This window comes from Excalfactoria chinensis, chromosome 1 (genome assembly GCF_039878825.1).
Source record: "Excalfactoria chinensis isolate bCotChi1 chromosome 1, bCotChi1.hap2, whole genome shotgun sequence".
In the NCBI taxonomy this organism is placed as follows: Eukaryota; Metazoa; Chordata; class Aves; order Galliformes; family Phasianidae; genus Excalfactoria; species Excalfactoria chinensis.
In genome coordinates this window covers 109690185-109704029 of record NC_092825.1, presented here as the reverse complement: position 1 = coordinate 109704029, position 13845 = coordinate 109690185, and the positions used below count along the sequence as shown (strand labels likewise).

The window sequence follows — 13845 nt, the reverse complement described above, 5'->3', positions numbered from 1 at the left end:
TGTCCACGTGATAAGCAGTAACTACAACAAGGATTGCTTAGGCTTTGAACAATGTGAGAGTGATTCTAAATATAAAATGTAATTCAGGGAAAACTATTGTTTAATATCAGGTCAGAAGCAAAACACATCCTACAAGACATCTATTGCATCACTGCACCCCATGGCTTCACAATAAAACTGTTCTTGCCAAATGGTGACAAAGCGCTGTGGACACCTTCCAAAATAAGCCTAGTATAGAGAACACAGAGCCACTCCTTCAGATCTGCTTCCTTTATATCTGTGGAAAGGCTCCCTGCATAGGGGTGCTACAAACCCTTGATTCAGATGGTAGGGCACCGGCACCCAAGGTCACAGTCTATTTGCGTTTACTCCCTGGGCTGGTATGAGAGAGAAGATTTACACAAACATGCAACCATCTGCACACTCACACATACCATACACGTTCCCAGTAGGCAAAAGGGTGTATGTGACAGCCTGACTTAAGGTCCTGGCACACTGCACGCATGTACACCTGCTCTGGGCTAACTCCAAATATTTCACTGCAGCTCTTCCTATAGGAACACAAGGATCGGGGGACATCAGTGAGGTACAGCAGCATTCAGCCTGCTGAGTTATCTCTGTCACTGACTGAAGGAATGGAAAGACATGGACATCTGACATGCACTCTATTTCGCACGTTATCACATGCTTGGAGTAGCCTGACAGAGTTGCATTTTGTCCTCAGCTTGAGGTCAATACAAAAGAATCAGCCAGAAAGAGCAGAATTTAGTTACCAATATCCCTCCATACTGCTGATACTAAATATAAAGTAAATAAATAAATGCATGAAATTGAGAGGAGTTCTTTAGGAACAAAGTCCTTTGTGTCTGAAAAATGCACTGTAAGTACAGATGTGCTTACAACTGTGTTTATAATTAATGCATACCAAAGGTATTTGCTGCCTAAAAATATTAAAAATAAAATAAAATGAAATAAAAGCACACCAAAGCTATACATACATATATTCAGAAATGGAGAAAACTTCCATTCAAATTCAGCCTGCAGAATAAGAGGTCAGAAAGCTGCATATGGAATACAAGCAAATTTGTGGTAATTCACATTCCTTGGGAGTTTGAAAACAAGCGTCATCTTCAGGTGTGTGTTGGTTTTGGGAATCTAGTTAAACTTTGTTGCAATTAAGTTCTCTGTAAGTAATGGGATTCTCCATTATTTCTGCCAGACTCGAGAGGAGCATATTTAACTTCCAAAACCATGAATGCTAATTCTTTACAAGTGTCTTTTTTTCTTCAGCTTGCAGATTGTTCAATAGGGAAACTGATAGGTAATTATTTAAGCAGCATTCTGTAGACTTGCCTGAGCAAGACCCAATCCTGAAGCAGAGCAAATGAATCCACGCAGATCCCCATGCTCCTCCTACCATTTCCAAGTGAATTACTCTAGCAGCATCTCAGCAGTGCAGCCCCACACCACCGTACCATAAAGGTAAGGTCATAGCCCCACCTTCCCTCCCCTGCAAACAGCCTTCACAGAACAGGGCCCACTAACAGATCTGCAATAGTAACTTAAAACTATGAACAAATAAAAGTGTTCAAACTCTAAGTTAACACTTAAATAAAGGCTGAACGATAGAGTGCACTGTTGAATGAGATGGAAAGAAAAAGTTGTTCCCACTGACCCTGTTTTCTGGCGTCTGCCAAAGCTCTTTGTTTCTGCCTGTCTTGCTCAAGGGTCCGAGCAGGTTACAAAAGTGGCTTTGGTTATCACTGCCAGCACTCCTTTTCCGGGTGTATGAAAATAAAGAGAATACTCTGCTAGAGCATCTGTACAAAAACAAGTTCTTCACTATGAGAGTGGTGAGGTGCTGGAACAGGCTGCCCAGAGAGGCTGTGGGTTCCCCATCCCTGGAGGTGTTCAAGGCCAGGTAGGATGGGGCCCTGGGCAGCATGAGCTGGTATTAAATGTGGAGGTTGTTGGCCCTGCCTGTGGTGGAGGGGTTGGAGCTTCATGACCCTTGAGGTCCCTTCCTACTTGGCCCATTCTGTGATTCTGTGAAAACTGACCATTTGTTCCCCCAAGGAATTTTCTCTAAGTCAGTGATCTCCATAGATTTCACACAGGCAAATGTGAAAACATGCAAACATAAGTATTTACTGTTTTGCATAAGTATTAGCCATGATGTTGCTTCTTTATATTTTTGGATCTTGACAGACCTCAATCTTTGCTGAAAACAGTTGTACCTTACCTAGAGTTAAGATCAGAACACCTATGGCAAGCTTTAAAAGAAAAAAAACAAACACAAAACCCATACTTTTTCTAGTAACTATACTGATGAATTGAGACTTGGCTAAGATCCCTTGAGATTAATTCCTTGAGTTTCAGTGCATACAGAGATGCTGTAGCCCCAAGGAAACTTTTAAAGCCGACAGCCATCACTGCTCATGTCTTTGGGGCAGAAGTGTCCTTCAAAGCAGGCTGTGGCAGATGAGGGATCTCAATGGGCATGGGCTGTAGAAGGTCCCTCAGCAAAGCAGTCTCTGGAGTTTACGCCAATAAGAATCCTGATGATTACATTTTAGGGTAATAGATTACCCTTCCTAATAGCCTAACGTTTAGGTGCTTTCTTAACCCTTTAAAATATGGGTTTTACCACTTAACCATTGTTTCAGTTCAGACTTTGTAACCGGGGCTGTAATGCAGTCGCTTAGTGTTATTACACACAAGACAACAGCACCCACACCAAGGCCTCGATGCTGACAGACACAGCAGTGGTACGTGGGAAGCCCTGGAGGTAGCTCACTAAACATTACCAAGCGGCAGCACTAATCAGACCACGGCAATGACAAAACATGAAGACATTAGAGAACTACAGCAGGCAAGCATCATCTATCTATTGGAGTCTGCAGCAGCCCATTGACTACACCGCTTTGCAGGGTGACTTCTTGTACAATTCAGTCAGCATTTGCAGCTTTTGCAATTCCACCACGGGCCTTGCAACACGGGCAGCTTTTCCTGAAGCACTGGTTAGCAACAAGCAATAAGAAAAGCCGACCGACACCGTACACCTTCGGTATTTCTCTGGGTCGTCGAGTCAGGCCGCACACAGCGATGCAGACCCCACGTCCCCCGGCCGAAGCCCCCAGCCATCTCTTCGGCCGCGGGCCCACGGAGCAGCCGAGTTCCACGGCGGAAAAACCTCCCCCCACCGCATCCCGAGCGTTTGCCGCCAGGCTCCGCCTCAGAGCGGCTCATCCCGAGTTGCCAGCGTACGCTCGACGCACGACCGCCCCTTGGAACAGCCCTCCGCGCCCCCCTCACGAACCGCCCCAGCACGCCCCGGACCAACGGCTGACGCCGCACCGCAGCCCAACTGACCGCGGCCCTAAGGAGAGGCCGCGCACCGCCCATCACGTGACAGCCTCCCCCCAACCGCCCCCACCCCTCCGCACTGTGGCCCATTTCCGGGCCTCTTGGCCCCGCCCCCTCCTCTCCGCCCCCGCCGCGCCCCGGGCGCTGATTGGCTGCGGGCTGGCATTGCGCGCGGCAGCGCCCCCCGCCCCGCCCCGCCGGCTTCACTCCGGCAGCCACGCGCCGGTGGCAGCGAGGCGGTGGTGCAGCGTGAGCGCGGCCGTTACCCGCCCTGACGTGCCCAGGGGCGGCGGCGGCGGCGGCGGCGGCGGAAGGGGTCCATGGCCGCGTCGGACCGCATGGTGCTGGGGCCGCTGGTGGGATCCATCGATCAGGGCACCAGTTCCAGCCGCTTCCTGGTGAGAGCATCGCGGAGCTCGGGCGGCGGGCGGGGAGGTGGCGGCAGCGGCGGCAGCTCCGCGGCCCGAGGAAACCTCTGCCGCTTCGCCCTCCCTCAGCCTCGCGGGGTGCTTCGTTTTGCCTGTGGGGAGCGAGCGAGGGGCTGCGGAGGGCCGGTGCCTGCGAGCGGTTGGGTCTGAGTGAGTCGGACGGTTGTGTCTGAGTCGGACGGCTGTCTCACCCCGGCACTCGGAAAGATCCCCGCGAGCTGTCCTTTGGGTGACCGCGATGAGCTGTAGCGTTAAAGCATGCGGGGACCGTGCTGAGTTCCCAGCTGAAACCTTGGGCCTGCGGGAGGAGTGCTGCAGTGCCCACGGCTCCGTGTCGGCGCATCCCGTGCGCGCTCTTGGCCCGAATGCCGTCCCCTCCCCTTCCCCCCGCCCCCGTCTGAGCCGAGGGGTCCGAGCGCTGCGGGACGGCACGGTTTGTGCAAGGAGGGTATGGCTGATAACAGCCCTTGAGCTTAAGGATCTATCTCCGTATTATGCAATAGACGGTAATGTTATTCCCGTATATGTAATTTACTAGATAAGCTTCCTGCTTGCAAATCTCTGCAAATGCTGTCCTGCCTCCCAGTCAGTAAGTCAGAGCAATTTGATATTGACGCCGGTGATAACTTCCGCTGTGCAAGTGAAATAGTGGCTAGATATATAAAATGCCCAATTGAGCTGAGAAGATGAATGTGAATCCCTAGCGTGGAAATTTTCTTCCCTGAAGCAGGGGACCGAGTATCTTCCTGACCTGTGTTACAATTATTTCTCAATATCACGACCTTCATGGGACTGTCAAATGACAAAGCACAGAGACGGGGGTGGAGAGAAACTCCAAACTGACAAATGACACCAGTGGGCTATCTGGAATGCCAGCCAGGAGCCCTTTTCCCAAAACAAATGAACAAACAAAACCGAACGAAAAACCCACGTTGGAAAAGTTCCCTGTAATGCCTGAAAATAATTTTTGTCTGCTTTCTGTATGCAGCTGAGTTAACTCTTAGTGTAAAAATGAAACGCCAGTGCAATTAAAAGAGACAGTTCCAGGCTTGGATTTATACTCGGTCTCTTTTGACAAGTACAGTTTATAGGTAGTAACAAGAACTTTCTCATACTAGATGCATTCATCAGTAGTTTGTACACTGTCTGTTTGGTTGCTTTTTCGTGCATGAGATATGTTTCTGTTCAGGGATCAAGATGCTTTCACAATTAAATAAGAAACCATACTTTTTCACTTTTTTTTTGTCTTTTCAGTTCGTCACGTATTCATCTCAGCTTCTATAAATTCTTTTCACAATACTCTGTTCTCTTAGACTTGGCAGCGTGAGCAAACTGTTACGATAATAAAGTGACATGAATTTGAGAATGTTTTTTTTATTGCTGGATTAAAATCAGAATGTGGGATAGAGAGGAAGAAGACGGCCAAGCAAGCAGGGATCTGCCACAAGCTACGTCAGTCAATCAGATAATAATGCATGCGTCTGGAGAATCTTGTATTAGAGAGAGATTACCACAGTCAAAAGAGGCACCTTTCTTTCAAAATGTAATGTGGTGTTCTTTCTATCTGAGCTATTTCCTTGGCTCTCTTGTTGTGTTTTGGTCTTTTCACTGTGATAGTTGGTTTCCATGCCTTCCTCAGTGATTTCTCTCTGTACATTTCCCACCGTTTTCATCTTCATCAAGTCACCAGTTAAAATCAGATTGTTACTTTGTGAGTGTAGTCATCAGGACTGCGTACTGTGTAGCTGTTTCCTATTTACTTATTTATTTATTTATTAAGGCAGTGAACATATGATTTTTTGATTGGTTTAAAGATATCTGGGTGAAAAACTGGCTAAGGTACTATCGATAGGTCAGAGTCTAAATGGAGGCTAATTTACAAATGGTGTCCCACAGAGGATGGTAGCAAGTTTTCATCAACAGTCTGGGTGATGGTTTGGGATGTACTCTCAAGTTTGCAGGTGGCCGTGGATTGTGAGGAGCAGCTGACAGGAGAAGTGGCCTGGCAGAAGTATCATGAAGTTCAACAGAGTCTAATACTTGGGACAGAAGGCTAAGAAGGCTTAATGGAAGCAGACCTGGGGTCCTGCTGGACAGCAAGTTGAACATGAGAGAGCAGATTGTCCTCATGCTGGCAAAGATTAACCACGTTAGGAAGAATACAGCCAGCAGATCAAAGGGACTAATTATTCCTGTCTTTGTGCCTCTGATGAGACAGCACTCAAAGTGCAGTGTCTGGTTTCTGTCCCCACAGAGGGAACAGAGTGTCTGAAAACCTGCATTTAGTCCAGCAGAGGGTCACTGACATGGTCTGTAGGCTGCAGCATGCAACGTGAAAGATCCAGGGTTATTTGTCCATGGGAAATCTATGAGAGCATTGTAATTGGTTCAGTTATCTAAACACAGTTTGTAGAGAATACACAAACAGACTTTTCTTGGAGGTGCACAGGAAAAGACAACAGGCAACGATGACAAGTTGCAGCAAGATAAATTTCCTATAGATGTAAAGTACAAATGTTTTCCTGTAAAGGACTCAAACACTGGATTGATCAGGCACCTGGGAAGACTGGAATTTCCATCCTTGCAGGTGCCTCGCACCTGGCTGGAGAAGTCCCAGTGTAGCCTGGTCTAACTTTGAATATAACCTTACTTGACCAGTGGGTCAGGATTGACAACTCTGGAGATTTCTTCCAGCTGAGATTCTATATATGAACAGAAGCTAAGATTTGTGAAATTCTGCTCATGTGAATGAGGCTCTGTGAAACAGCAGTACTGATGAAAGTGCATTCCTGTTGCCATAGCTCCTTGTTTATCCTTGTATTTCTTACACACATAATACGCATGAACAGTTATAGCTCATGCTGTGGTCTTGCCATCAGAGCACCTTGACTTGGATTTTTTTCTAAGCTACTTTTATCTGCAAGAGTAACTGTAGTTACTCGTGTGAGATCTCATTATTATTATTATTATTTCTGTTCAATTGGGCTGAACATGGATAATAAGTTCAGAGTTAGTTACTGGACTTCAGAGCACAGTACTCTGAATGGCATTGCAATTGCTTTGGCTCATTTTCTTAAGATAACCAAGCTGGAAAACAAAATGGATAGGTTAAGCAAGTATACTTGAATGATTAAATTCTGATTTAGAAGTTTTGCCAAATGCATTCATCAAATATTTGCGTCTCTTGTTTTACTTTATTTTATTCAATAATTATATCATAAAACTCTTTGTGACTTCTGCTACTTTTGCTAAAAATCTTGGAGTTTTGAGTTAATGACCATATGAACCCATGCCTTATTTCTTGAAAGGTTTTTGCTAGATAAAGTCTTTCTGGCATTTTATCCAAAAGCAGCAAGATCTGAAATATTCAGTGGAGGGCCTGCACGTTTAAAGTACATGTACAGTATGTCAGTCAACCACAGATATTTTTTTCTCACCTCCTTGGGTGCCTGTACTTCATTTCCAGAAGAAAGACAGCAAATAAAAATATTTCACACTTACTTACAACTCTTTTCAGTAAGCAAAAACTGCCTCTTAGGGAAACACTTAGCATCCATTGAGCTTGCCATATGGAGGGGAATCCATACTGCTTCTCCGCATAAATAGCCCAGCACTTTGAGAAAGAGCAAAATTTGATTGTATAGCTAACAAGAAGGGTTAAAAATATTGCAAATGCTTTAAATTTTCCCTCACTCTTAGCTTTTGAAAGTACATTATAGTTTTGGTTTTATCCCCATAATCGTAAGTGCTTCCACGGGTGGAGGGGGAGAGCAGCTATTCAACAGGAGCTCTCCAAACAAGATAATTTCTAGGAGACAAGTTAAACTGTGCTCATTCATGAAATTGACCTACTAATTCTAGTTAAATGCTGAGAGTGGAATTACTGTTTGCCTGTCATCTTTTTCCCACTTGGGTTGATTTCAGTGCAATTTCAAAACTCCAGTTCTGAGCTTATTTGCCATCAAAGCTATAATAGCTGTTTCAGCTTAAAGGAAACTGATGAAAATACAGCTTAGGCTAACATAGCTTTCTGCAGGCAGTTGCACAGCTGTCTTAAGTAGCAAAGCTTATGAGGAGATGTAAGTTACTTGTGTATGAGCCTCATATTTGTTTGCCTCACATTTCTGTTCATTCTTTCAAATTCATTACAACTGATGGATTCTTTTCTATTAAGAAGAGTGAATGTAATGCCATGCAACTTTTTACACTCCTTAATGTGCCATTATTTGTGAGACTCTAGAAAGAGCTTTTGTTAAATGATCAGCTCTTCTGCTTGTTTACACACAGTGTGGCTGTTTAGGTGTTCTTTTTCTGCCTCATTGTTGTAAGATTCAAAGCTCTAGCTCATATTCTTTGGGTGATAAATTTGTTGCTTGTGGAATGAAAGTCTATATTCCTTTTTCTTTGATCTCCCACCAGAGAATTCAGTATATTTCTGGATGTTTTCACTGTCTGCCATCAAATTATCTCTGTTGCAGGATGTGTAGCTTTCTCCATTGAAAATACTACAGCTACAAAGGACATAACACTACTTGATAAGTTCTCAGCTAGAAAATACTGTTTTCCAGCAGTCACCACCATTGGCTATGCATTTTCACTAGTGATGAATATGAGCCTTTTGAGCATGCTGTGCTCAAAAAAATCTGTACCATTGCTGTCACTGCTGCAGAAATGCACCATCCACCGCCTCACTGTGTTAACATCCATAAATGTTCAGCAAATGTTGATGAATGTCAACAGATGCCATTGTTTCCACATGGAAGAGTTCAATGATGCACCTCTGCTTCATGCCCTCTTCTACTTCAGGCACTATTGAGTCACACTGCCCCTCTGCTTCCATCTGTCACACAGCGACAACATGTAATGGGATATTGGTGGGAAGGTTCAACCCCTACTGCCACATCACCAACATTCACCTCTGACATCATGGGCTGACATAACAGAATGGGAGGCATTACTTTCAGAGCAGCCCTTGTATCCATGTATCCAAATGGCCTAGGCAGTTCCTCTGTAGCTACTGCTGATACAATGAGGGCAAAATTAACTGACATTTTTTGATCTGCAGGAACTGAAAGACCTCTATCGTATATTGAAATCAGTTATTAATGAATATGAAAGGAAGGAAAGCAGTGATGGAAATACCCCTCAAACCTGTTTCAACAGGAGTGTGTTTGGCCTTATCTGAATTAGTCATTGTCACCTATTTCTTTCTCTTACCACTGTCAGTGAAAACAAGGATGTATTTTTTCCTTTTTGGCTACAGTTTGTGGGGGGCAGGAGGCCTGTTTTCCTCAGCTTATTCCGTGCGTTGCTTACCATTTTCTTCTTGGTTTAAATGTAAAGTTTCATTCATGTTTGGCTTTCTTCTGTATCAGAATTGTATTATCACAGTATAATATGATATTGTTCTTGGTGAAACTTTTTAATCCCTTGCCATAGGGTACAGGGAGAGTCCACTGCTTCTGTTGAACATGTCAGAAGTTTGTGTATTTGTTTGTGATAGATTAGGAGTGTGTGTTTACCTAGTTCTTCTCTATGGGCACTGAAAAGATCTATGCACTTGTAGTGACGCTCGCTTTGTTGAGAAATTACTCCTGTTAGAACAGAAGGAGACAAAAAGCCTTTCTCTGCCAGGGCTTCACCCTTTATTATCTGCAGGCCATACACTAGATTTAATGAATGACCTTGTCTAATTGAGTCCATATTTATTTCCTGCTAGTGGTAGGAATCCTTATGTACTACCTCCTCGTTCAAGGAATACTAAAGTGATTAACAATGAATGATTACTAAGTGATATTTAATGTTGGTAGTAGGTCAGATAAATATGTACCAAACCTGTGTTCAGTACAATGTCTTCAGTCTTTATAAAAGCTTTGTAGATGTTACTACGCTTTTGGTGTAAAGGGAATGTCAAGAAAAACTATCTTTTTACATACATGCAAGACAATCTCTCCTATTAACTCTATTGCTCAGCATTTTAAGACCCTTATCCAATTATACTGCTTCCTTCCAAGCATGTAGTACTGATAGAGCTTACCCTCTTAGGATAGCTTCGTGCCAAGGCAGAGCTTGTAGGTGAAATACAGCTAAGTAAATACAGTGAAAAAAATAGAGTGGCGCTTTTTTCTGTGATGTCTCCAGCTGGTAACAGAAAATAAAGAATACATATCTCTTTAATAATTCCCTTCTGGGGAGCTGAGTGGGAATATTAGCTTTTAGCATTTTCCAGAGACATGGTGTTGTTTCCATCCTTGGAGATTTTGAAGATCTGCTTGGAAAAAATCCATGAGCATCCTGGTCTAGTCTGGGAGGTGACCCGCTTTGAGCAGATGGTTGTACCGGAGGTGGCTACAGATCTCTAAGGCCTGCAGTATTCTGAAATTTTAACTTGTAACTAAAATGTTTCTAAACTTCAGTTCCTCTCTAAAGATACATTTTAAAGTCTTAGAGAAACAAGAGAATAAGAGCATCCTCTGTTCTTTGCAGTAGTTGGGCCAATAGTTTCAAAGCAGAGAGGTGATTGTCCCTCTGTACTCAGCATTGGTGAGGCCACACCTGAGTACTGTGTCCAGTTTTGGGCCCCTCACTGCAAAAAAGACATCAAAGCCCTGGAACATGTTCAAAGGAGGGCAACAAAGCTGGTGAGGGGTCTGGAGCACAGGCCTTATGAGGAGAGGCTGAAGGAGCTGGGAATGTTCAGCCTGGAGAAGAGGAGGCCTCTTGTGTCAGTAGTGATAGGACCAGAGGGAATGGTTTCAAGCTGCGGCAGGGGAGATTCAGGCTGGACATTAGGAGGTATTACTTCTCAGAAAGGGTGGTCAGGCACTGGAATGGACTGCCCAGGGAGGTGGTGGAGTCACCGACCATGGGGGTGTTCAAGGAATGACTGGATGTTGTGTTGAGGGACATGGTTTAGTGGGAGCTATTGGTAATAGGTGAACGGTTGGACTGGATGATCTTTTAGGTCTTTTCCAACCTTGGTGATTCTATGATTCTATGAAAGTAGACAGTATTATCTAAACAAAATCAAGTGTTTATAGATTAAAAGCTCTAAGAGAAGTTACTAAAATTTGTGGAATGAGAAGATTTCCACGCAAGTTTAGAAAGGATTCAGTCATATCTTAGGAAATAGGAGGGTATAACTGAATTTTATACCTTCAGTATGAGAGGAATTGTCTGAATCTAATCCCACTCTGCTTACTGGGAAAAGATAGGGTGATGTTCTGCTGGCATGTTCTGCAATTGACCTGATTCTCTGGTTAGATTTTACTTCCACGGTTTCTGAACGTTCTTTAGGCAAAAGGTTCCGAATGGCGTTAGTGAGAAAGAGCTATTTTCTTAGGAACATGGTTATTGCCCTGTCAGTTATTCATTATACAATCAAGTTGAATGTTTTACTTGGTGTCATTTTGGCTTGGCACAGTGGGTTACTTTCAGAATCAGGCCACTGTTAATGGAAGTTAATGAAAAGTTTTGTGTCTTCTGCTCAGTTTCTACTGCAAGGCAGAATCTCCATGTTTCCTAAACAATGGCCATTAGTATAGCACTCAAGATTCTCTTTTCTCTTTCTTCTATTGCAGTATATCCAAATCTAAGTCACCTTTCTGCATATTCTTCTCCTTTTTAACGCCCTGTGTTACCACAGTCATTTTTTTTTGTTTGTTTTTTTCTTCTTCTTCTCAGATTGTTTATGAGTTCTGTATATGCAGTTTGCACTGAAACAAATAGTTTTTTTTCTAGGTGCTTCTTCATTATTCGCAATTAGATCCCTTCTGCTGGCTCTAAACTGGTTGCGATTATCTGTCTCTTAAAAGTTGTTGCTTTTCCTAAAACTGACACAGTGATAGTGATCTCCCCATTTGCCATATCTGTGGCAGCAGAGTAACAGAGCAGAAGCCAAAGAAAAATTGTTATCACTAGTGTTTGTTGCTTTACTGACTGAGAAATGTATTCTAATGTATATCATTAATTTAACTTCTAAAACCTCCTCAAGAAAAAAAAAAATATGGCTATTTCCCATAATTGGCAGCAATGCTTACCAAAATATTCTTTGCTCCTTAACTGGAAGAATTCATACATCTGAACTCAGTTAATGGGTATTTGGTTGTTTGTTTGGAGTTTGTTTGTTTGGTTGGTTGGTTGGTTTTGTTAATGATAGATGAGAAAATAACTATCAATTATCACTTAACTATATTTATTCCAAATAATAAATGTTCATTTATTGTTTTTTAAACCTCTGTGTTCATAAAAAATCCATTTGTGTAATTTATTTGCAGGTATTTAATGCAAAAACAGCAGAGCTCCTGAGTCATCATCAAGTTGAGATACAGCAGAAATTCCCAAAGGAAGGGTAAGATTTTTTTGTGGCTTTTTATTCATTTGCATACATTTTGATGGACTGTATATACTGTCATCTACGCATGACCCAAACTTAAGTCGGTGAATAACTACTGAGAAAACAGTATCTGCTGTAAATGACTGTGGTAGGAAACATGGTGTAAAATAGCTACACTGGGTATCCAGTATATATTCTGAATTATGAAAAGTAGAGAGACTTAGTTTTTTCTTTCTGGCCGATCACTCACTTGCAGTCTTGTTTTAAGAGGTTAAGCTGCCTATTTTTACAATTTAATCATATTCTTTGGCTTTGTTCATAGAGGTTGCTTAGTGTGAGATGTTTTGTGTTTGTTTGCTCTTGACATGTCTACTATTTGCCCCTCTAAATCCTCTTTCTGAGATAGAAGAAAATTATTGTTTTCTGCAGACAGTTTTGCTATGAAATAACATTTACTCTTTAAAAAAGGCTTTGAAATTTACTAAACATTTTATGGATATGTAAAATGTATCTCCATAACTGTGGTTGTGACAAAATGCTCAGCTGATTTTAGTTCAGAATTGATATATTTTTTTCTAAATGTAACTTTTTGACTTACATTTTTCATTTTATTAACTGATATTTCCTATTTGTTCTAGATGGGTAGAACAAGATCCAAACGAAATCTTAAAGTCAGTCCTTGAATGTGTAGAAAAAACCTGTGAGAAACTGCAGCAGCTGAACATAGACATCACTAACATAAAAGGTATTCTGAGAGGAAACTGGTGGCTTTAACATGCTCATACTTGAGCAAGTCAGATTCTCTAGTTTTTAAGTCAATACAAAGAAAGGTGGCGTCTCACCCTGGTCTCAAAGAAAATGTTAAATTTCACTGAGAGTAGTTTGTTTGGGAGGAATGATGAGAAAAGATGTTTTTCATATATGTTAGAAAGGCAAAAATCTGCAGAATAGACTTAGGTAATCTTGCAAAATCACAGACATGAAATTCTGAAATATAAGTTGTTCAAGTGTTATTGGTGAAAACTAGTTTACCTGCCAGTGTTGATGTTGTCTTAATTTGTGGAAAAATAAAAAGGAATTAGAGCACTGGCTAAGCAGTAAGAGATGAATGCTCAATTTTTAGAAGTAATTTTTCTAGATTGTAATGTGGAAAAGTTGGAAGCATTTTATTTCCCATTTACTTGCCTCTTCTCCTTACATGTTCCTCCCTCATCTCCACCTCTCCTTTCCCTCCCACTCCCCCAAAAAGGGGAAAGTAAACCTTCTGAAAAGGATACTTCTTTCTATTTTGTCCTGAAGCCATTGGAGTCAGCAACCAGAGGGAAACAACAGTGGTTTGGGACAAGACGACTGGAGAACCTCTTTATAATGCTATTGGTAACTACTATAACTTTATAACGTGCAATATTGCAAAGTGAGTGTGTTGTAGAAAAAATGCTGTCCTAGTTCTGTGTGCATCTTGCTGTGGTCTGGCCTACTGACTTCTTTTGAGTGTTTGAGATCTATCATTAGCTGTGTGTTTGTATACACAAGTGCCACATTCTGTTACAACTATTTACTAATAACTTAATGAAATACCTAATAAGCTTTTAACAAAAAACAAAGTTCCTGAAGGGTTTTGGACAGAGTGGGGCAGGTCTCTTCTCACTAGTGACATGTGACATGACGAGGGGAAATGGCCTTAAGTTGCGCCAGGGCAAGTTCAGGTTGGATATT

The 13845-nt window shown here is 42.5% G+C and overlaps 1 protein-coding gene across 5 annotated transcripts in view; it reads left to right on the top strand.

Moving 5' to 3' along the window:
- The first annotated feature begins 3587 nt into the window (after nucleotides 1-3587).
- The window catches only part of GK (glycerol kinase), a 36029-nt gene continuing 25771 nt past the window's right edge, over nucleotides 3588-13845 (top strand). For all 5 annotated transcript variants that reach the window (XM_072358269.1, XM_072358290.1, XM_072358283.1 and 2 more), the window contains exons 1-4: nucleotides 3588-3764; nucleotides 12071-12144; nucleotides 12768-12874; nucleotides 13429-13506. In XM_072358269.1, the coding sequence (XP_072214370.1) occupies nucleotides 3687-3764; nucleotides 12071-12144; nucleotides 12768-12874; nucleotides 13429-13506 (337 nt within the window). In that variant the 5' untranslated portion in view covers nucleotides 3588-3686. The remainder of the gene's footprint in view (nucleotides 3765-12070; nucleotides 12145-12767; nucleotides 12875-13428; nucleotides 13507-13845) is intronic.